The 23,450-nt window shown below is 49.2% G+C and overlaps 1 protein-coding gene across 1 annotated transcript in view; it reads left to right on the forward strand.

Moving 5' to 3' along the window:
* SLC24A3 (solute carrier family 24 member 3) overlaps positions 1 to 23,450 on the forward strand; it is a 423,377-nt gene that overhangs the window by 384,965 nt on the left and 14,962 nt on the right. Inside the window, exons 10-15 of the mRNA XM_052650424.1 lie at positions 4,061 to 4,086; positions 6,819 to 6,872; positions 12,598 to 12,731; positions 14,982 to 15,142; positions 15,925 to 16,192; positions 21,281 to 21,447. Coding sequence (XP_052506384.1) covers positions 4,061 to 4,086; positions 6,819 to 6,872; positions 12,598 to 12,731; positions 14,982 to 15,142; positions 15,925 to 16,192; positions 21,281 to 21,447 — 810 coding nt within the window. The remainder of the gene's footprint in view (positions 1 to 4,060; positions 4,087 to 6,818; positions 6,873 to 12,597; positions 12,732 to 14,981; positions 15,143 to 15,924; positions 16,193 to 21,280; positions 21,448 to 23,450) is intronic.

The following is a 23,450-nucleotide window of genomic DNA, read 5'->3' on the forward strand; positions in this document are numbered from 1 at the left end:
CCATCTATTTCCCAGAGGCCTGGAGGAAAAGTGATTTTTTTTCAGATTTACTCCTGTGGATTCCCGTTTAGCTGGTCCCTGGAACACCTGGAAAGCCTAGGGCAAAGCCTGAGGTCGATCTGGAGGAACCACGTGTGGGTCAAAGGGCAGGACCAGCTGTGTAGCCAATCTGGGGCCACATGTGTTACAGGGGATATCGTGGGCCTGGTTTCAGACAACCAGCAGAGAACAAAAAGCTACTTCCCCAAGTGGTGGTTGTTCAGTTGCTAAGTCATGTCAGATTCTACGTGATCCCACGGACTGCAGCACGCCAGCCTGTCTTTCACTGTCTCCTGGAACTTGCTCAGACTCATGTCCACTGAGTCAGTGTTGCTGTCTAACCATCTCATCTTCCACTCCCTGCTCCTTTGGCTTTCAATCTCCCCCAGCATCAGGGTCTTTCCCAGTGAGTTGGCTCTTCGCACCAGGTGACCCAAGTATTGGAGCTTCAACTTCAGCCTCGGTCCTTCCGATGAATATTCAGTTGATTTCCTTTAGAGTTGACTGGTTTGATCTCCTGCAGTCCAAGGGACTCTCAAGAGTCTTCCTCAGCACAACAATTTGAAAGCTTCAGTTCTTCAGCGCTCAGGCTTCCTTACTGTCCAGCTCTCACATCCCTACGTGATTACTAGCAAAATTATAGCTTTGACCATACGGACCTTTGTTGGCAAAGTGATGCCTCTGCTTTTCAATACGCTGTCTAGGTTGGTCACAGCTTTTGGTCCAAGGAGTAAGTCTTTTAATTTCATGGCTGCAAGTCACCGTTGGCAGTCATTTTGGAGCCCAAGAAAATAAATTGTCACTGCTTCCTGAAGACTCCGCTGCAACATCCAGGAAAAAAGGGCAGGTCAGCTCCAGGTCAGCTCTATCCTTTCCCTGGTAGGGCCAGTGATCGCATGCGAGTGTAAATGAGGGACCTGCCCGTCAGCATCCCAGAGCCCCAGGAAGGAGCTGCCTCCCGAACGTGACCGAGGTGGGCTGGCCACAGGCGTCCGCGGAAGGCTGTCTGTCCAGAGGCGCTTGCCCTCTGCCCAGAAGATGTCCGGGAGCCCAGAAGGGGAATGGTCCTCCTTCATCACATCCTCCCCTCCGGGGCCGCGCGGCCAGGCGCGGGGCTGGACCTTGGGCGCCACCTAGTGGGAGCCGGCTGGAACTGGGGGCGCGTTTCTCATTTCAGAAGAGGAGAGTGAATTCAGATTTGGGGAAGTCTTTTAAACTCACAGTTCAGTTCAGTTCAGTCGCTCAATCTTGTCCGACTCTTTGCGACCCCATGAATCGCAGCACGCCAGGCCTCCCTGTCCATCACCAACTCCCGGAGTTCACTCAAACTCACGTCCATCGAGTTGGTGATGCCATCCAGCCATCTCATCCTCTGTCGTCCCCTTCTCCTTCTGCCCCCAATCCCTCCCAGCATCACAGTCTTTTCCAGTGAGTCAACTCTTCGCATGAGGCGGCCAGAGTACTGGAGTTTCAGCTTTACTCACAGAGGACATGAAAATACAGAGGGATATGCAACACTTGTCTTAGAAGAATTAAATGAAATAAAATCTTTAAGGAGTAAGAAATCCACTCCGTCCAGCCATCAGCAGCACCCAGTGAGAAACACTGTCCTCGGCATTGGAAGTTTTGAGACAGGCTGGCTCCATGCTCCCTCGGGATGCCCTGGAGATGTGCTGCCTCGAAGGACCTTTCCGTGAACAGGGCAGATGTCCTGTGTGGGCGACCATCAGTCAACCCGCCTCCTCCAGGCACCGCCAGACTCCACAGGCAGGTCTTCCTCTCCACAAACAAGCCTCTTTCCATTCAGATGCTCTCAAAGGCCTGATTGCTAGCCCCTTATAGCCATTGTATTGTTCTTTTTGGAGGCCCCTGGTGTTTCCACCCAATCCTTTTGAGGAAGGGGGATCAAACCCAGACCGTGTTCTCAAGTGGGCCACAGGGTGGCTTAGTCCTTGGGGCTCTTAGGGTCAGGCAGCAGCACCATTGCCTCTGTGGTCTGGAAATTTCTGCTTCTCTCTCCCTCCACACCATTTGCCTCCAAGGGTGGGACACCCCACTATTTCTCTGACATTGTGTTCCCTGTAAATTCTGCTCTCACTTTGGATTCCTTTGCACAGTTAAGCCCATTCTGGTTTTTTTCACTGCTGTGATCATTAAGATAGTAAGCCCATTCTGGTTTTTCTGACTGCTATGATCATTAGGATAATAGCTAAAAAACATATAGAGCCCTACCCCCATCTGTCATATGTCACAAAATAAGGCTTCCTTAGAGCTGCTTTCATATTACAGAGTGTCGGCTGCCCTCCCCAGAGACACACATTAAATTGGTCATCTAATCAACTCTTCACCAGTGTCTTGTGCTCTCTTAAGTAGCTACAAATTGATTGCTCTATCCTGTTGCCCAAGACTGATATTGAATTAACTTCAATTAATAGAAAACATTTTCCAACTTCAATCACAGGTTCCGTTCCATAATTTCTTGGATTTTTTGAAAGCTAATGATTACATAAAGGCGACTGGAATGGATTCTGTACCATCCAACCTGGGTCATAGGGAAGTTTCCTTGACTTCTTTTTTCCTGTCCTGGTTTGACATCTTCATCCAAACACCAGCCTGTTGGATGCAATAATGACAGATGACAGAAGGACAAAACCTGATGGAATCAATGTCTTTTTCAGTGTCTTGTTGGGAACAGTGAGTTACCAAGAAAGGTGGCCACTTTCTCCTCATCCTTCTCTCTACTCCTTCGGGGTGACTGGAGGGAGGTCCTCTCATGAGCCTTTGAGCTCCACCTGCTAGGCTTTGAAGTTGTCTGTGTCTCTCACAACTGGTGGTGGTTATCATCGCCAGCGACTGCATGATGCCAGTGTTAGCCAAGTTAACCATCTCAGTGCCATGATCACCCTCTGTACTGGATGCTTCTGCCTCAGAGACTCCAGCGGGCCCCCGCCCGATGGGAAGCCACTCAGAGATGCTCGAGCCCAAATCAGTCATGTCCTGAGTGTAGGCAAAGAAAGCTTCCTGCTGGAATGAAATGGAGGGTATTCATTTGGTTTCAACACCATGCCATCTGGGCAAATAGGGTGCCATGGAAGAAATTAAGAGCCAGGGCTGGGTTCTAGGACCAACTCTCCAGCTAAGTGAACAATCTCAGGAAACAATGCATGTTCTCTGTAGCCCCGTTCCCTGTGTAAATCAATGAGCCAAGCTTAGACCACTTTCCCCCCCAAAATGAGAAGCGATTTTAGATGTTATTAATATATGGACCAGGGCTTGAATAAATTCAGTCCTGTTGTGTATTTCCTTTGGGTCCTAACTGATGAAGGAGGTCTTCTGTGCGGCCCTGTGTGTTCTCCACTGCCTCTGACCCTGATAAGCTCCCTTCACATATGGCAGGCCCATGGCCCAGGGCGTGGGCAGCTAACCATCCACCCAGGGTCTTCACCACCCTCACTGCATGAATTTTTATTCTCTCTCCACACACGGTGTTGATTCTCCACTTCCAGTTGTGATGCAAAATTTTCTTTGAAAATACGTTCTTTTGAGGAAATGAAAGACTAGGTTGACTGATTGGAAAATACTGAGTCCCTAGACACCCAAGTGCTTACATAAGAGCTTGAAGGCACTGTACAAGGCACAGAGATATGCAGACAGCTTCCAGGCGGCCCACGAGTGGCTAATGTTTGGACACCCCCACCAAGCTCCGCCTTGCCTTCCAGATCCAAAATTCTACAAATAACAAGGTTGGGCTTCCCTCTCACTCCACCCTCAGACAGAAAATGGGCTGATGCTCTGTTCTCGGAACCAGACCCACCCCAGTCTGCCAGCAGACCTCCCTCCACTGACACTGACCAGGGACTCAACCAGCAGAGAGGGGAGTGCCCACAGACACTTCAGACTCCAAACCAGCCCTGGTTCCCAACAGCCAGCCCCGAGGGCAGATAACGTGCAGTGATAAGGCATGTGTGTGCATGTATGTGTGTGTCTAATCTTCTCTTTTTTTTAATCTTCTTTTTCACAGTTCATTTATGACGAACAAGTTTCCTGGTAAGTACCTCTCTTCCCCTTCCAAGTTCCCCTTGCTGTGTTGCAGAGATAGTATCTTAAAGACCAGAGTCAGGGTTTAGGAAAGAAAGGGAAATGGCAGGGCAGCTTGGAACAGCTAGCACTTCTTGGGAACCCTGTGTCCATCTCAACAAACAAACCAGCTTTGACGGAGCAGAGGCCATTTCCCTTGGACTGGGCTAGTGCACTTCCTTCGGAGACAGATCTTTCATCCAGATTAGATGGTGTCTAATTTAACTGTCCTTTTCTGCAGTCAGCCATGGGCAAGGCCAGGGACAAGATTTAATGAACTTTTCCAGTTGTTCAGACCACATTGCCATATTCCGAATACCATATATATCACAGGAGCCAGAGGTGGAGGCACTTCCATGACCTTTAACCTATTAAAGTTCTGCCTAACACTCAAGATAAACTTGGAGCTCTGAAAAATCAGTGATTTCCTGATAGATTAAAAATATTGCCCAAATTAATATGTGGGAACATTTGCATTTGGGTCAATGTCCAAATTGCCTTTTTTAAGATGAGTTCTGAGCATGTCAGCTGTGTTTATAATGGAAACAAATTGCGTTGTGCATTCTTGTTCCCTTTTTCAAATATTTGATCTGTGGAAGTAGAGTGATGTGAAAATACAGCTACTTTTTCTGAGACAATGTCTCAGGCAGTTGTGATGCTGCAGGTAGGCGACTTGCATGGTATTATTTAAAGCTAAGAATGAGGTAGCAAAAAAGTACAAATAATAGGTTCCTACTATACAGCACAGGGAGCTAGTATATTCAGTGTCCTGTAGTAAACCATGTGGAAAAGAATATGTGAATAATAATGATAGGTTTATCATTTTTAAGTAAAAATAAAGATGTACAAAGCCCAGCTGTCTTCATTTGCAGCAAAATGAGTGCTAGCCCTTTGCAGGAGCGACACCTCTGCATCCTAGGTTGTCACTGTGATTTCAGAATTAAAGGTGTCGGGGGACGTATCACATTGACCATAAATGTTACACGCTCTTCAGGGTATTAAGGTATTCTGCCGCTCTCTCTCCTCTGCCCAAGAGGGCAAGGGGGAGACAGCTGGGAGAGCTTGCTCTAAGACACATGGTCTGTATACTGGCCCGTAAGAAACAGGAAGGAAGTCTTCTTTGAATAACAGTGATCAATGGGCTGAAACGGATCAAGATGCCTGGGAGAATCTCAGCTCAGAGGCCAGGGAGAACCTCCTCGTGGGATCCACCTGGACCTGGTTACCATATGCAATGGTGATATTGTCCCCACATGTCCTTGGAGATTCAGTGCAGCACAAGAAAGCTTGCAGAAGCATTGCCACCTGAACTCATGGCACGGTTAACACAACCAGCACTCACTCTCGGCAAACAGCAGGTGCCTAAGCGTTGCTCAGTGTTGCTGCTCTTTGCTAACCATGCTGCCATAAGGACAACAAGTTATGATCGCAGTTGACCTCAGAAATCTTTCTGCTGCGTTTGTGCAGAAAACCTGAAGCAAGGAGATTCACAGGTGGTTTCCCATCTGTTGGTCTTAGAAGGAGCCCCCTCTCATCTCCCTGGCCTTGCTCGTGAAAACCGCATAGGAGGAAGTGAGAGCAGGTTCCTGGCAAGTCTGTCAGTCGTTAGCCTCTTTCAGGAGACTTTAGGTGGTTTGGACCCCCGACTTCTTTCGGTAGCATCACCAGCACTGTGTCTATAATGGCCTCATACAGTATGTGCAGAATCATTCTTGCCCCATGGGCGGTGGCCCACGGCGAGGCCTGACTCACCATAACTCACAGCCCATCTCCTCGCCGGCTGACTGTCTGCTTCTTTCCAACACTGCATCCTTATAGAACAGCACTGCGGCCGGAGCCTGTGTGCATCCTTTTCATGTTCGACCACATATTTCTCCTGGATCAGTTTCTAGACATGGAACTTGGAAAAGCACAGGAAAGCCATAACCTGAAGTTTCTCCATAGACCATCCCTCATGAACCTTTTCTTGAAGCAAAAATGATGCTCTCAATTAACTAGTTAAATTCTATACCTGAAGAGGAACCTAGAAATCAGGTTCCTTGTTTTCTAACTGGAAGATACTAAAATAAAGAAACTAGAGGAAGCGTCCAAAATATCAAAAGTTCAAGGTACATCCCAGAAGTTTCATTATTTTTCCCTTGACCGTTCTCCCACTTATTCATTCTTATCTCTTCTGACAGCACCTTCCCTGACCCGGGTGTGTCTGTCTGTCTGTCTTCTCCCTCCCTCCCCTCTCTCCTTCTCTGTCTCCATCTCCCACTGTATCTACTGTATCTAACAAGCCTTACTCCAATGTAGCTAACAGTCCCTTGGTGGCTCCTGCCAATTCCTCCAGGTTGCTGTTTGTATCTGAATTATTTTAGTGAATGATTAAGCTGTGGTCAGACTTAATACATGGAGTCTTACATTCAGCAATATGACAGATGTCTTGCTGAGTTCAAAACACTCTTTGGAGTGAGCAAATAACAGAGAAGAGGAAGCGTTCTCCTTTCAAGTGGAGGAAGGAAGAAGTCCTCGAAAGCCGGGTGCTGCCTAGGACATGTGTACAGATCAGGAACTGTGTGTGTTTTCATGCCTACCTCATCCTTACCGTGCTTGGCAGGTTTAGTTGTTTGCATCACACGGGCGTCTAAGGGAGTCTGGAGTGTGGCACGTGTGTCTTGGTGGCTTCCGTTAACTACCCATTCTTGGCTCGTCCACAGGTGGGAGTCTTTGGTCCTCGTGCTGATGTATCTCATCTATATTGTCATCATGAAGTAAGTAAGATCCCTTCTTAGTTTCTCTCCCCAAACTCTTTCCTGCACTCAACGTTATGTGATGAGGTGGACAGAGGGGCATTGCCCTTGCCCCTCTTCAGGACCTGGCAGCCTGGTTTTTGACTGTTTCTTTGTTCACTTTCATAATAAGGAAGGTGGCAAAACTTCCCATATAGGCTTCTCCTTAGGACTGGTCCAGTGTCCCCATACCCGGGAGCTGGCTTCCCATGGAGCAGGTGATTCAAGAGAGGGCAGGAAGGACCCAGCAACACCTTCTATGATCCAGCCTCACAAGTCCCTTCTGCCATGTTCTATTCATTAGAAAAGAGTCAGTCTGGTCTTCACTCCTTGCCTTTCCAAGAGAGGAGAGTCAGTTACCTGTGGACATGTTTTAGACCGCCAGATCATGCATTCTTTCTCCCCGTGGAGTCTGGGCAGATTACCACCTGTAGCAGGAGTGACGTTGCTAATGCTTCCCGTGCTCTAATGTAAGATGTAAGCACTGTGGTCAGAAACCTGCTGGGTCTTCTTTTTTGACAAGGACCGTTGAGATGAGGAGCTTGTAAACAGTGCAGAGATACCCTGTGCTGCAGGCACCTGCCCCACGGAAGCAATTGCATTTGCTTCAAATTAGTCCATCCTCTCCCCCAGCGCGTGTGACTGCAGGAGTGACCGCCCCCTCTAGGAGGAGGACAGGAGACCACTGCCAGTTCAGTTCAGTCGCTCAGTCGTGTCTGACTCTCTGCGACCCCAGGGACAGCAGCGCACCAGGCCTCCCTGTCCATCACCAACTCCCAGAGCTTGCTCAGACTCATGTCCATCGAGTTGGTGATGCCATCCAACCATCCCATCCTCTGTTGTCTCCTTCTCCTCCTGCCTTCAATCTTTCCCAGCATCAGGGTCTTTTCGAATGAGTCAGTTCTTTGAATCAGGTGGCCAGAGTATTGGAGTTTCAGCTTCAGCATCAGTCCTTCCAATGAATATTCAGGACTGATTTCCTTTAGGATTGACTGGTTGGATCTCCTTGCAGTCCAAGGGACTCTCAAGACTTTCCTCCAACACCACAATTCAAAAGCATCAGTTCTTCGGTGCTCAGCTTTCTTTATAGTCCAACTCTCACATCATACATGACTACTGGGAAAATCATAATTTTGACTAGACGGACCTTTGTCGGCAAAAGTTCCTTTTGTCTGACTGCTGCCAGGAATTGCTGATGTGGATGCATCCAGCAGCAGTCTGCCTCTGACACGTCAAGTTTTCTTTGCTGTTGAGGCCCAACAAAAATTAATTCTGGTGGCTGAGAACCCTGTTGGGAGAAATCAGTGTGGCCATTGGCCGATGTCACAGGAATAGTGAAGGCCGGAGCTGGCTTGACCAATGGTCAGGGTAGGCTGTGAGCCATCTGCCACCATTCCACCCAATATGATGCCCAGCTTTCACCTCAGGAACTGTCTATGTTCAGCGTGCACCCAGCATCTGGATCTTGTGACTGAACAAGACTATTTCGAGACTAGAACCTCACCCAAAGTTATCCTGATGTGGAATTGCCTTGATGGTAACTGACATCACAGTAAGGTGACAAAACCAGGTGCTTTTCCCACAAATCACACACCCCAGTACATCAGCTCCCATAAAAAAGCCGAGTTGGCCCAAAGGCTTGCCATAGTTTCTAGACTCCAAAGAAATGCCTTTAAAGACAGGAGTAGCCAACTTATTTCTCTTTCTCTCAAAAAGCAAAACTATCAGGGAATCCATGCCACCGTCAGGAAGGCTCAACAATACATGTCTTCTTTCACATTTTTTTTTTTAAACATTTGATGCTTTGAGATCCCAGTGAGTCAAGAGCTCTCATCTCCCCTTTTGAAAACGTGGATTCATCAATTATTCCAGAAGAACTGACTGAGTGTCTGCTATAAGTCGAACATGGATCTTGGGTTTTAAAATCTGAATTTAGATGAAAGCATGTCCCATACTGAATTCACTAAGGGCTGTACAGAATAAAGAGGCCTTCAGAAAGTTCTTTTCATCTAAAAAGAAGGAAGATTGAAGAATTTTGCTAGCATGCACTCCATAACCACCACACCCCTCTACTGAGCCATCGTAACATCTGTGAGTTCCAGGCAGGTCATGTGGACATGAAGAAAACACGCTGAACAATTCCCCTACCCCAAGCCAAGTCCGATGTGAAAGCTAATGAGGTGTGTTTCTGCTGATGTGTCAGCATTACCAACTTCCCAGCTGTTCAGACCAGCAGTATACAAATAAAGTGGGGAAAGGCAGCTACTGCACTCGTGAAATTTTCTGCATAAATTCTGGTCCCAAGTTCTAAATTGAAATCTCTGCTCTTTTGCCATCCCCCTCAGTAATCAGAGGCTTTAATCATTGGGTTTTATAAAATCTGATTTATAAAATTGCATGCTTCACAATAAAGTAGCTTCGGGGTGCAAGCACAAAATTTAAAACATTCAATTAAAAATATAAAACAGCAGCAGCCGTTGAAAACATCCTGTATTAGAACTGTCAGCTGCCTCCTGGATGGATGGCTTTAAAAAGACTTTTAAACATTCTGTCTGAAGGTCAAAAAGCAATTCTGGTTTGGCCCAACAGGTAGAAACCTTAAGGGAGCCTGAAGCATACCTGACCTTGGCGAGGATTGATTTCTGTCCTTCTGAGTCATTTCACTGGGATTTGGTCCCCAGATGAGGTAGTGTGGGCTTGTCGTTAAGATCAAGTGCCTCCCTTGCAGCCCTGGCTGCAGAACTGAGCCAGGTGGTTCCAGCATTTTGAATCTCAGTTTTTGCTTCTAGGAACAGAAGGAATGATGCTTCCTACCTGAAAGGCTGTTAGTAAGAATGGGATGTGATAGAATAGTTAACTTAATTAACTGATATCCAGTTCCACGGAAGTGCTCATGATGATGCAATGCATAGTATTAGTGTCCTGTTATCCAAATCCAAGTAAGTACGCAACACACAGTTGTGAGCTCTTAAAGCAAACCCCCTGGAGAGTCAGTATTTCTGGGGGGAAAAGTGGATTCTAAGTCGAGATGACAGAAACAGTGCCTCTCCCTGGAGCTCCTCTAGGAGGGTGAGGAGACCCTGCCATGAGGAGCGCTGGCCTGCAGCGCAGTCAGCAGAATAGCATGGCGCACCCCATGTGCTCCCCACGAGTCCCCCCACTATTGACTCGCACCCACACTGCCAGCTGTGTCACTCCCTCCGCATGATCTGAATCCCCAGCTTGCCTGCTAAGTCCCTTCAGTCGTCTCAAACTCTTCGTGACCCTATGCACGGTAGCCCGCCAGGCTCCTCAGTCCCTGGGTTCTCCAGGCAGGAATACTAGAGTGGATTGCCAGGCCCTCCTCCAGGGGACCTTCCCAACCCAGGGATTGAACCCACATCTCTTATGTCTTCTGCACTGGTAGGCAGGTTCTTTACCGCTAGCACCACCTGGGAAGCCCCGTAAAGTCCCGGACATCATACCAATTCATCTACCCAAACGTCAGTACTTGCCTCTAAAAAGACTCATTTTTAACCCAGCCACACTATCATGATCATACCTAAAATGAATGTTAATTCTTCAGCATCCAATGTTCAAATTCTCAACAGCCTCATAAATATCATTTTTTACAGCTCCTTCGGTCTCATAAATGTCATGAATAGTTTAAAAGGCAGAATCCAAATAAATTCCGCTCATCACTTCTGGCCGCTCCATATTCTAGATCTCTTTGAGTTTATAAGTTCCCCCTCTTTTTTTCCCTTGCAATTTATTGTTGAATGGAATCTGACTGATGGCTCTGCAGAGTGTCCTACAATTTGGACGTTGTTGATTACATCTGCGGGGTAGTGTGACCTGTTCCTCCAGCCCCGTGTCCCCTCCCTGTCAGTCGTTGATCCCATTCAGGTTAGACTGTGTCCAGAGTGGTGGAGAGTCACACCAACAGACGCCTGGATCTCTCTGTTATCTTGGCAGCTGCTGATCCTCAATATCTGGCTCCATCATTTCATCACGTTGCAGAATAGTCATGTTCTCATTCTATTCCTTGCAAGCCCTGAGATTATAAACCCTGAGAGTGGGCCTGCCTACTGCCCTTTCCATGGCTGCCACTGTCCCTCTAAACTAGCTTTCTCTTCTCCCTCAGGCCTGTAGGAAGCACCACAGGCTCCCAGGGTGAAGAGGAAGGGGCCCAGCCATAGAGGATCCCCCACCTGTATCTCCATGGCAGGCCCACCACCCAGAGCTGCACTAAAAACAGACACAAGATGCAGTGGGAAGGGACCCCCAAGGGGCCTCATGTCTGTAGCAGGAAAAGGGATGAAGAAGAGGCGGGGGAACACAGCTTGAGTGGCACATGAGCTGGATTTAGAGTCTAATGCTTGGGTGCCATTCTGTGGGAGGCCAGAGACCAAGCTGGTGGGACCCCTCAGAGGGTTGTCCCATGGTCAGTGAGCCATCAAGACCTTTAAGTCTCTTAGTGGAAAAAGCAGCGGGGGCCACAGTGCCCTGGAGACGCTGCCCGGTGGCTGTCTTTGCCTCTGAGTTTCCTAGGATTCCTCCATGGGAGTCTTCTAATACCAATGATAAAGGGACCAGGACAGTACCTGCCAGAGCATCCCAGGAACTTGACTAAGCAGCCTTCCTTCCAACACACATGGGAGAAACTCACAGTGTTTTGATTCTTTCCCTTAGTCACTCTGAAGAAACATAGCCCAGAATTTTGTCGTAAAGCCAAGAGCCCCACAGACCTGGAATTACGGCAGAACAGTGACAGACTTTCCCAGGATCCCAGCTTGTGACTTCAGGAAACCAAAGGCAGACAGAGACTTTGACAGCCAGCCCACCTGTGCATATGGACTGTGATGCTAGCGGCACAGACGGACGTGACACCTTGACCTTCCTCCACCCAGCATGGCCCTGACAGCAAAGGCCCTGGGGACATGGCCCAGAGGAGGGAGTCTTTGCTCATCCCTCTGAGTCTCATCACAGCCCTTCCATGCATAGACCACGAGTTGTTGTTCAGTAGTTCAGTCATGTCTGACTCTGTGACCCCATAGACTGCAGGACGCCAGGCTTTCCTGTCCATCTCCATCTCCCAGGGCTTGCTCAAACTCACGTCCATTGAGTCGGTGATACCATCCAACCATCTCATCCTCTGTCATTCCCTTCTCTTCCCACCTTCAATCTTTTCCAGCATCAGGGTCTTTTCCAATGAGTCGGCTCTTCACATCAGGTGGTCAAAGTATTGGAGTTTCAGCTTCAGCATCAGTCCTTCCAGTGAATATTCAGGACTGATTTGCTTTAGGATGGACTGGTTGGATCTCTTCTGTCCAAGGGACTCTCAAGAGTCTTCCCAAACATCACAGTTCAAAAGCATCAATTCTTCAGTGCTCAGCTTTCTTTATGGACCAACTCTTACATCCATACATAGACCATGAGTAAGGGAACTCAATCCCGGAGCTCCCCCACTGACATGAAAGACTGCAGAGAAAGCAGTGTGTCCCTATTTATCTGTCTGAAGTTGGTTTTATTTTCACTTACCATATATCAAGTTGGAGAAATGGGCTGAATATTCTGGGGAAAACAGGATGATAAAATAGTAACCATATTAACCCGAGGCACCAGGTCCCTCACCCGTGTCCTGGCTGAGGGAGCTTTGGGGAGCCAGGAGCCCAGGAGGGAAGAACTGCTGTGCTGATGAGCTCTTTCTGCTCCCGGCCGTGTCCAGATACAACGCCTGCATACACCAGTGCTTCGAGAGGAGGACCAAGGGGGCCGGAAACATGGTCAATGGCTTGGCCAACAACGCCGAAATGGACGACAGCGGCAACTGCGACGCAACCGTGGTGCTACTCAAGAGAGGTAACCCTGGGGCCATGCCCCCACTGCGGGGCTGCAGCAGGTGCAACCGGCCCCTACAGGGCGTGCCTGCCCCGGGGAGCACCGCCCCACTCCCTCCCATTGGCTGCATCTGGGAACAGGCTGATCCTGGTGATGGGCAGCCTCTGGAAGCTGGTGGAAGTTCTTAGACCAAACGTGCTGAGGTTGATAACAGAGAATGGTAAAGGAGATGCCAGGGGCGTCAAGGTGCTGACTGTCTCCCATTCTGGCTGTGTGACCTTGGAGCAAGTTACTTAACCTCTCTGAGCCTCAATTTTCTCTTCTGTAAAATGAGGATAATTTGTGTAATAAGTTAAGGAGATAAAGTATATAAAATATTCCATTAATGATAGTTGTTATTCGTGTATATTTATATCTGAATTCACTTTCAGGCTATATTACCTCAGTTTCCCACCTGCAAAATAACATAGAAAAGAAAGTGAAAGTGTTAGTCACTCAGTCGTGTCTGACTCTTTGTGACCCCATGGACTGTAGCCCGCCATCCTCCTCTGTCCATGAAATTCTCTGGGCAAGGATACTGGAGTGGGTTGCCATGCCCTCCTCCAGGGCATCTTCTTGATCCAGAGATCAAACCTGGGTCTCCTGCACTGCAGGCAGATTCTTTACTGTCTGAGGCACCAGGGAAGCCCTATAAGTGTGAAAGTGTTAGTCATTCGATCATTCCCCCAAATTCTGATATTCAGTAGATGCTTAGTAAGCAGTTGCTATTCAAAGAGAAATAATACAATACTCTTAATAATATTCTTTCTTAGAGGAACATGGAAAATTATCATTTACTTTTGCCTAGAATGTGTTTCATTTTTCATTTAACTTTTTTTTTAACTTTCCTATTGAAATGTGTGGGTTTATTTCTTCTCAGTCCCATTTCCTTCCTTTTCAGGGAAGGAAAAAAAAAGAAAAAGAAAAATCTATAGATTATTTCCAAGTACATATCTCAGTTTGAAATCTGTGGGTAATTATTAGAATTTGAAAATCAATTATTTGATGTAGTTTTCTCACTAATTATACTATACTAATTTCTCACTAATTATACCCATGTTTAATGAAAGACTTTTGAGTATTCACCACTATCCCACATAAGGATTTCATTTCGTTTCTTCTCTGCAGGACAGTTTATAACAATAAAAGGAATACTCTTAGAGAACCAAAGAGAGCTACCTACTATTAGGCAGTGTTTCCAGAGATCATTTCATGGTGTAGTGGCCTGGAGAACAGGAGTGAGGCTGTGACCCGTGAGCTGCGTCCTCTCATTGCAATATCCACGCAGAAGAGCTTGGGCCGTGGAGGAAGTATTCTTCAGGCCTGCTAGCAGATCATTTCGTAGGATTTTCCCTAAGCACTCTCTGGACTCGAGCCTCTATAAGCTGGCCAGCTGCCGGTGTTCCCACACCCCAGTCAGCCCTGCATCCCCCACCATGCCCTCTGCTTAGACTAGCATCAACCCTGCAGCTTTTAACAGCCTACTATGAACACTCTCGGAGAAGGCAATGGCACCCCACTCCAGTACTCTTGCCTGGAAAATCTCATGGATGGAGGAGCCTGGTGGGCTGCAGTCCATGAGGTCGCTAAGAGTTGGACATGACTGAGCGACTTCCCTTTCACTTTTCACTTTCATGCATTGGAGAAGGAAATGGCAACCCACTCCAGTGTTCTTGCCTGGAGAATCCCAGGGATGGAGGAGCCTGGCGGGCTGCCGTCTATGGAGTCGCACAGAGTCGGACACAACTGAAGCGACTTAGCAGCAGCAGCAGCAGCATGAACACTCTTGACATTTGAAAAGGGCATAAAGGTTTACTAAAGACAATTGGGGTCTTTCCTATGCCCCAGATATTAGTGGCAGGAAAAGAATCCTTTGAGGAGAAAGGAAAATTCTCTTATGTTATCACTCATTCTTACTACGTCAGAGAAGGACTCAAAACTGTTTCAAGTCATTTCAAAGGAAGTAGGGATAAGCCCATGGAAAGCAGATTTTGACTCTTCTTCAAATTTTAGTCACAACTCTTCCTGGACAGACGGGTGGGTGGGTGGATGGATGGATGAGTGGATGGGTGGGTCTGTGGGTTGGCGGATGGATGGATAGAAAGAAGAAAAGGAGGGAAGAAAGAAAGGGAGGGAGCAAGAAAGATAAGGAAGGGAAGGAAGATGAATGAATATCTCTTTCCTACTCCTAGCCTCAACGCTATCTTTATTTTATGTTTTTAATTTTCCTAGCCAATTTCCACCGCAAAGCATCAGTGATCATGGTAGACGAGCTGCTGTCAGCCTACCCACATCAGCTTTCTTTCTCTGAGGCTGGTCTTCGAATCATGATCACCAGCCACTTCCCCCCAAAAACCCGACTCTCCATGGCCAGTCGCATGCTAATCAATGAGGTATCTGGGAAAACAAGTCCATCTGCCACGGCCGGGGTGGGGAACTGGGCAGGGATGACGTTCCCTAGTCTGCAGGTAAAAGCACCTGCCTCAGTGTTTCACACAATAAAGTCTCTCGGCTGTTTCCCAACATTCCTTCTCAGCTATGCATCCTTGTCCTTGCCCTTCCCACCACATGTCCAGAGATGTAGTCCAGCTCCCAGCTGTATAGAAAGACTCTTCTGTCCCTTCTGCCTACCTTCGTCTCATTATCTTCCCTCTGAATAAAGCCCCCGGATGTGACCTTGCAGGAAAGTAGTTGTTAAGTTAAGGTTGCCTTAGTTTAGGGTACTGCAGAGTCTCTGACCCAAATTTTCCCAGGGATGCCTTTCTCTGGAATGGCAGCCTTGTCGATCCTAATCCCAATACATGTTATGGCTTTCTCACATATGGACCAGGGAATTGCTACCATCTGGAGAAGAGCATTAGCAACCCAGTGCGCAGACAGTCAAACCCTGGTAGAAAAGCAATGCCCATTTGAGACATGGGGACTCTCCTCTAAAGGGATTTGTAAGTTCCAGTGGGTCACGAAAGCGTGATCATTCTTCCCAGAAAGTTTATCAGAGTTGGTTGTTACTTTAAGAAGTCCCTTAGAACCTGTCTGCAGAGCTTCTGGAAGCACCTCCTTGTCAGCAGCCTGGGAAAATCCTGACAGCCGGGGTCCTGGGTGAGAGGATCTGCAGCTCTGGGGGCGGGGCAGGGGGCGGATCCTGTGTTAGAACGCGCCCCCTTTCCTTCTCCAGAGACAGAGGCTGATAAACAGCAGGGCTTATGCCAACGGAGAATCCGAGGTGGCCATCAAGATCCCGATTAAGCACACGGTGGAGAACGGGACGGGGCCCAGCAGCGCCCCGGACAGAGGCATGAGCGGGACACGGAGGGACGAGGTCGTCGCGGAGGCCGGTGATGAGACGGAGAACGAGAATGAGGACAACGAGAATAATGAGAACGACGAGGAGGAGGAGGACGAGGAAGATGAGGAGGGGCCATACACGCCTTTTGACCCCCCGTGTAAGAGCCCCTGCTGGGGCTGGGCAGGCTGGGCGGGCTGCGGTCCGGAGCTGTTTTGAAGCCACTGACTTGATGCCCTTGACCGTGTGACCTTTCTGATACCAAATTCAAGGACTGTCTGTATGGCCGTAGAAATATTTATATTGTGTTAAACTTTACAGTGGGTAAGATTCTTTCACAGTGGATCCGATGCCCAAGACGGTGACCTTCAGGCCTGGTTGAAATGCGGGCCTTTGGAGGAGGAAGGCTCCCTGTCAGTGGTTCCTCGGAACCCTGTGGTGCCAAAGAGGAAAGTTCATGACCCTGCCTGCCAGGCGGCTTGATGCTGTGGGGTGGAGTTTCCCACCTTTACCCACCCCATCGCGGTTGGTGGGAGCACTGTCCTGACGAGGCAGCCCTTGGGGGCCCAGGTCCCAGGACCTGCTGTCTCCAGGGTGGGCACCACAGGAGATGCAGACCAGGGCAGAGAGCTTCCGAATCACCCCTCAGGGCTGGGCCAGGGGCCTCCCCGTTTCTTGACGGGTCAGGGTGCATGCAGAGGCTGGTGAGCTCTCAGGACCCCAGCCGCAAGGGCAGTGTCCTTGTCCACCAACTGCTGCCTCCAGTAGAGACTCAGCTGAGCCAGCAGCCCACCACTAGTGGAACGGGTGGACCAAACCCACAGAGTTCTGCCTGTCTGCCAGACCTTCCAGAAGTTTCTGTCTCAAGAAAGTGTTCGTGGTCCAGTTCGTGCTCCCTGTCAAGTATGTGAAGCTTAATTAGCCTATGTGTCTTCTCTGCAATGCTGGAACGTAGTAGGGGCTGTCAGCTCTGAGGAGGAAGTGCTGGCTCCACTTGAAAGGCCGTTTAGCAAGGAGACATGGGTGCAGCGTCACAGTCGAGTGTTCCTTTCGGATGCAGTGTCCTTTGGGGCCCCTCTTTGCATCCAGCCAGTAAAGCTCAGGGGGCGACAGGGTCCCTGAAAGGCTCCTGAGATCTCAACCTGGTCAACTGCCAACTGAAAGTAACTAGAAAATACCACCCAGATTCCCAGACCCCAAATCACCCAAAGTTAAATCATGGCTTGTTAGTAAAAATGTATCCTGGCTTTGTATCCATTTTGCCACATTTGGTGACATTTCTTGGCAACCTACCTATCGACCAGGACAAAACCATGTTAAGGATGGAATGACTGGTCCCCCACTTTTCCCTCATAAGGCTGCATGCTCATTTTCCCTTGCTTTGTAACAAATGAGCACAAGCCTTGCAGCTTAGACTCATTGGCTAGCTCAGGTTCTAGGGGTCAGAAGTCTGGCACTGCCTGGCTGGGGGTTCCAAGGCTCACGGGGCAGTGATGAGGGGGCCAGGGCTGTGGTCCTTCCCAGCAGCCCCGGCACACTCGGGTTCCTGGCGGGGTGGTTCCTGGTGGTTCCTCGTGGCTGACAGCTGGGGCTGCTCCCTACCCTGCCCTACGGCTCCCGTCTTCTTCATCCCGTGGCGTCTCATTTCAAACGAACAGTGTGTGTTGTCTGGTCCTCCCCACTCTGCTCATGGCTCTAGCTTCCTCCTCTTCTTCCAAGGGCTCCGGTGATGACCTGCCTATCTGGAGGTCAGCTGTGCTTCACAGTGTAGCGCAATTAGGGATGGTGGTTCATCCTCCGCACAGGCTCTGAAAATCAGGGCACAGACCTTGGGGGCTGTATCTGGAATTCCACCCCCTCCCCAGCCCTTGTTTGCAGAGCTCACCGTCGGCACTGTAACCTTGCTCCAAGAACTCTCACTTGGCTGACGTCGTCTCTGATGAAAGAGGTTGTAAGTGGCTGGGTGCTGTGTTGGCCCTGGGGCCCAGGATCCCACACACACTCCTCCAGGAAGACATCAGAGACACAGATGTGAGAGCACACAGACCACATCACTCAGTGGGACAGAAGGGCCCCTTTGGGTCATGAGCTCCCTATTTCTCACCTGGATGCAGTACATGCCAGGCCTACATGTGAAGTTTCGGGCTATCCTGAACTCCTGCTCCCCACCCTCACCCCAGGATTAGGGTGCACATGTGGAGGCCATAGGGTCTCCCCACACGTTAGGAGGCATGGCTGCAGGTGTGGGCTCAAGCACCCATGTCAGGCACCCTCCATCCTTTGGAAGCACAGGCTCTCAAGGAGAATGGATGCTCTGTGTGGTCCTGCCACCCCTGGGGGTCTCAGCTTCACCCCAGGGCCCTGAGCTGCTGAGACAGTCAGTGGGATCCTGAGTCCTCCTCACCAGGCCCTCTCATGTGGGCATCCTTGACCAAGGGTGGGCTCTGATTTGGGTGATCCAGGTGGGGCTCCAGGTGATGCCGATGCTGCTGGTCCGTGGGCCACTGCTGGGTGGCATGGGCTTGAGGCCTGGGACCCCCAGCCATCTTCAGGGTTCCTCTGCCACGCCGGGGAGCAAAGTCAGCACCTGGCTCTGCCTCTGGAGTGAGGATGGGCTTGCCGGAGTGTGGGCCCCTGTTCTGCTCCACCAGCTACTGAGAAACACCATTCAAGGCTGGGACTGGGGGCTGAGTGTCTAGCCAGGGCCTCCCCTGGTCAGGGCTGCCTCCTCGCAGCGGTGAGCGAGCAGAGGCCCTCAGGCCAGCAGAGGGCACTCGAGGGTCCTCTCAGGCCAAGATACTTTGGCCACTGGGTAAAGATCTGTTTCCCTCCCACGGGAATCTTGCAGGGACCTGTATTTGCATGTTTCTGCCACTAAGGCTTGGCTGGAGTGTGTATCATTATAAGTACGTCATTGTGTGGGGGTATACAAATAGAGGAGTACAGGACATGCATGCATATGTGTGTGTACATGAATACAGGTGTGTGTGCACATATATAGCATGTGCACATGTATGATTGATGTGATGCACGCATATAACATGCTTTCTATATACTGTATATACTTAATATGCTGCATCTGTGTGTGCATCCTGAGTCATGTTCAACTCTTTTCATATACCCATGAACTATAGCCCAGCAGGCTTCTCTGTCCATGGGACTCTCCAGACAGCAATACTGGAGAGGGTTGCCATTCCCTCCTCAGGAGATCTTCTAGACCCAGGAATCAAACCCACATCTCCTGCATCAGCAGGCGGATTCTTTACCACTGAGCCACCTGGGAAGGCCTGACATGTTGCATATTAATACACAAATGTTTATATATATTTAATATGCTGTATATTATATAATGGGCTTACCCAGTGGCTCAGATGGTAAAGAATCCCCCTGCAATGCCGGAGACCCAGGTTCGATCCCTGGGTCAGGAAGATCCCCTGGAGAGAGGAATGGCTTACCCACTCCAGTATTCTTGCCTGGAGAATTCCACCTACAAGAGGAGCCTGGCGGGCTACAGTCCTTAGGGTGGCAAAGAGTCGGACACAACTGAAGTGCCTGAGCACAGCACACGCGCACGCTGTATGTGTCTGTATGTCTGTATGTGGGAGTACTAAGTCGCCTCACTTGTGTCTGACTCTTTGTGACCCCGTGGACCTTCCACAGGTGAGGAAACTGAGGCTCAGGGATTTTAAAGAACTGAGGCACTTGATTCAGACAGAACAGAAAGAATGGGGACTGATAAGAAAGCCCCCCCCCCCTCCCTCTAGAGACCACCTTACAGTCTAGGGAGGCCAAGAGTCAAAAGTGGTGTCATGTAACTTAACCGCAGTTTTAAGAAAATATTCAGAGACTGGCGAAAGATGTATGAAGTAAGTGCTGGATGCTAGTGTACAATTATAACATAAATTGTGTTAAACATTTTAGTCATCACTTTTCACAATGTAATTTTAAAAATACCTCAACTCTGGTGGGAATACAAATTGGAACAGTCCTTTTAGAAAACAGTTCAGCAGTTTCTCATAAAGTTAAAAAAACACCCACCCTGTGACTCAGCATTTCTACTCCTGGGTCTTGGCCCAAGAGAAATGAAAACATGCCCAACAGAAAGATTCACACAGAAAAGCTTACAGCCTCTTTAGTTGTAATACCTGAAAACTGGCAACAGCCCAAATCCCAGACACAGGAGAATGCAGTCACACTGCAGTGTATTCACAGGCTGGAACACTACATAGCAATTAGGAATGAATTACCAATCCATGGATGAATCTCAGAAAGCATTAAGTTGAATAAAAGAAGGTAGAAACAAACAAACAAAATACTGTATGATTTTATTTATTTGAAGTTGGAGAACAGAAAGAACTTCTCTGTGGTGGCAGGGGGTGGGAAGTTGTCCAGAAAGGATGCAGAGACCTTTCTGCAGATCTTGGTCGATACTTCTTTCCAGAGCTGAGTTAGTGCTTAATGCAGGATGGTTTGTTATTGTTGTTGTTCAGTCACTAAGCAGGGTGGTAGTCATGGCCAAAGGAGAGCTAATGGGTTTTTCGAATCTGAGGCTACAAGAACTCGTGGTAAAACAGGCACCATTGTCTCTGGCACTCAGCAGCTAAGATGGTAGGACAGGTCATCACTAACAGATCCATCATCTTGTCCATAGCAGCAGGCAGATAGAGCCAGGAAGCAATTATGAATTTGCAAATCCATAGCAGCTTGGCATATAAACACTCAAGCAATGCTTTGGCAACCTTGAGAGCTTTCAGATCATCCATTAAAATTTCCGAAAGTTGAAGGACGATGTTGAGAAATTCCATTAGGTAGCGCTGTGTCTGCTGACCCCCTTAGACTCCGGGAAGATGTAGCTGCCTGTCCATGGGGAGAAGGACTGAGACGGGGCTGGTGGTCTTTACTGCCCCTCCCCTGCCTCACCCGGACCCCACACTTTTCCCCACACTCCACTTATATCCTGAGAATCCTCTGCATCCTTTTCCACCTGGCTCCATTTGCCAAACCATCCCCCTGCACCCCCCAGCTCTGTATTACTCAGAAGTGAAGCATCCTGTCATTTTGAGGCCTACCAGCTGGTGGGCACTTTCTATTTCTCTTGGTCTTGTTGGTGGACAGGCACTCGAGTCTTTGTGGTAAGGAGCACCACAGTCAGGCTTAATGTCTGGGGACACTCATGCTGAGGATGGAGCGGGAAAACGCGCCTCACTGATTTGTTTGTTTGTTTGTTTTGCCTTTGTTGTTTTCCCAGCTGGCAAACTGGAAACAGTGAAGTGGGCATTCACCTGGCCCCTGAGCTTCGTCTTGTACTTCACTGTCCCCAACTGTAACAAGCCCCGCTGGGAAAAGTGGTTTATGGTGACCTTCGCTTCGTCCACGCTGTGGATCGCAGCCTTCTCCTACATGATGGTGTGGATGGTGAGTCCAGGACCCCAGGGTGCTGGGTCCCTTCAGAGAGAAACTCAACCAGAGGGGAGCCAGGGCAGAGGTTTTAGCCCAGTAACTCCATCAGTCAGCTGTTGCTGCCATACACTGTGTAACAACCAGCCCTAGATTCCGTGGCTTAGAATCAGAACTTATCCTCCTGCTCATGTGTCGGCAGGTAGACTGTGGGTGACTGGTCTCACCGATCACCAGCTAAGCAGCCTGCCTTCAGCTCCAGTGTGGGTGCCTTTGGCTCAGGCAGCAGGTGGGGCTTGTGTCTGCTCTGTGTTTGCCCATTTTCTCTGGACCAGTGGCTACCTGGGGAATGTCTTTTCACAGTGGGTCACTGGAATGCAGGAGGGCAAAGGCAAATATGGGGGCCTTCTGGGGCCTTGGCTTGAGATTTCCACCCAGCCTCCATCTGCCAAGCGTCTGTGAAGTTGGGGGCAAACACCCAACCTGCTCTGGTGGGAAGACCTTCAGGGTCACAGGCAGCCAGCATGGAGGCAAGGTGGGAGGCACAAGAAGTGACACTCCATCCATCACAGTCACTCCCCATCTCAGCTCAGTTTCTTCAACCAGAAAATGAAGTCACTGAACCAAGTGAATGCTCAAGGGTCCCTTCTGAAGCTGAAACAATGATTCAAGAGTTGGCCTTGATTGAGGGGCCTTCGCTCAAAAGCGTTTCTGCCCTAAAGCCATCCTAGGAAACCCAGAGTGCACTCACTGCCCATGCACGATGCTCACTTTTAACTGGGGAGTGGCCCTAATTCATTGTAATTGGAGCTGGGAAGAAATTAAAAACCATGACTTACGTACATCTCATTGTGCTTGAGCATCGGCTAGAGATGAGATATAGATGCTGGAGAATTAAACTCAAGAGCTAAAAAATGCTCTGAAAAGATTATTTTGGAGGTAATAACAAATGTGTAAACCTGACACAACTGACTCATAATTATCCCCTGCCTTCAACATCAAAGACATATTATTCTTCAATCCAAATCGCATAGGCAGGGGTCTCTCCCTCACGCTGTGTCCATCGCTGTTTTTATTTGACCTTTTCGTTGGGTGCCAACTTTGGGGGATAGCATTGGTATCCCTGACCGCCAGGTGTCCAGTGGTTTTTCTCTGAAGTCCACTAACATGCAAAGTAGCTGACAGATCTTAGGCTCACCCTCTTTCTGTTAGCCTCCTTCCACTCTGGGGGAGGTTCGGAGAAGCCCTGGGAAAGGACCGGGAGTAAGGGGAGACCAGGAGAAACCCTCGAGATCTGGTACAGACACCTGGAGAATCGCTTCCCAGCACGGTAGCCTCAGCTGTAACCATGGTAACCTCAGGCACAGCGGGGACAGGGTCCTCTTCCCAGCTCGAGCCCCATGGAGCCAAACCAATTCATGCAGGGACCCCACGGAGGGTGAGAACAGAAAAACACGGGTGAGCAGGATGCTTGCAGCTCCATTGCGCAAAAGGCTCCAGAGCAGCCCCAAGAAGCTGCTGTGTTTCTGTGTCTCCCTTTCCTCCCTGGAGCACGGAAGGCGGAGAACCCGAGGCCACCGCAAATCCAGTCCAGCACTGGGCGAAAATGAGACACACAGCCTCTGCTTGAAAGAGACCAAGCCAGGCATCCTAGCAGATTTAAATAATGTCCCCCAAACCTTTGGAGGGGAGGAAGTGAGGCCAGACTCCCATGCAAGGATCCTGGAGGAGCTGGCAGGAGTGGGTACTGGCCACATGCTGTCTGCATTTCTTACAGTTTTATAGAACGTGAGGGAGGGTGCATCCCACAATGACCTAACGTTTAGCTCCTGCATGTTGTCCTCTCCTGAGGCCAGGGCACCTGGAACGGGTCTCTTTCCACTCACTCACTTGTGCCTCCCACCCCTGGTCACTCCATCCCACCCACTGCTGTCCTCCCAGTTTGCCCATCTGAAAACTGGGAGCCAGAATGAGCTCATTTACAGAATAGAAGCACTGCCTCTGGGCTGACTTAACCCCTC

Source organism: Budorcas taxicolor, chromosome 13 (genome assembly GCF_023091745.1).
Source record: "Budorcas taxicolor isolate Tak-1 chromosome 13, Takin1.1, whole genome shotgun sequence".
NCBI classification, from domain to species: Eukaryota; Metazoa; Chordata; class Mammalia; order Artiodactyla; family Bovidae; genus Budorcas; species Budorcas taxicolor.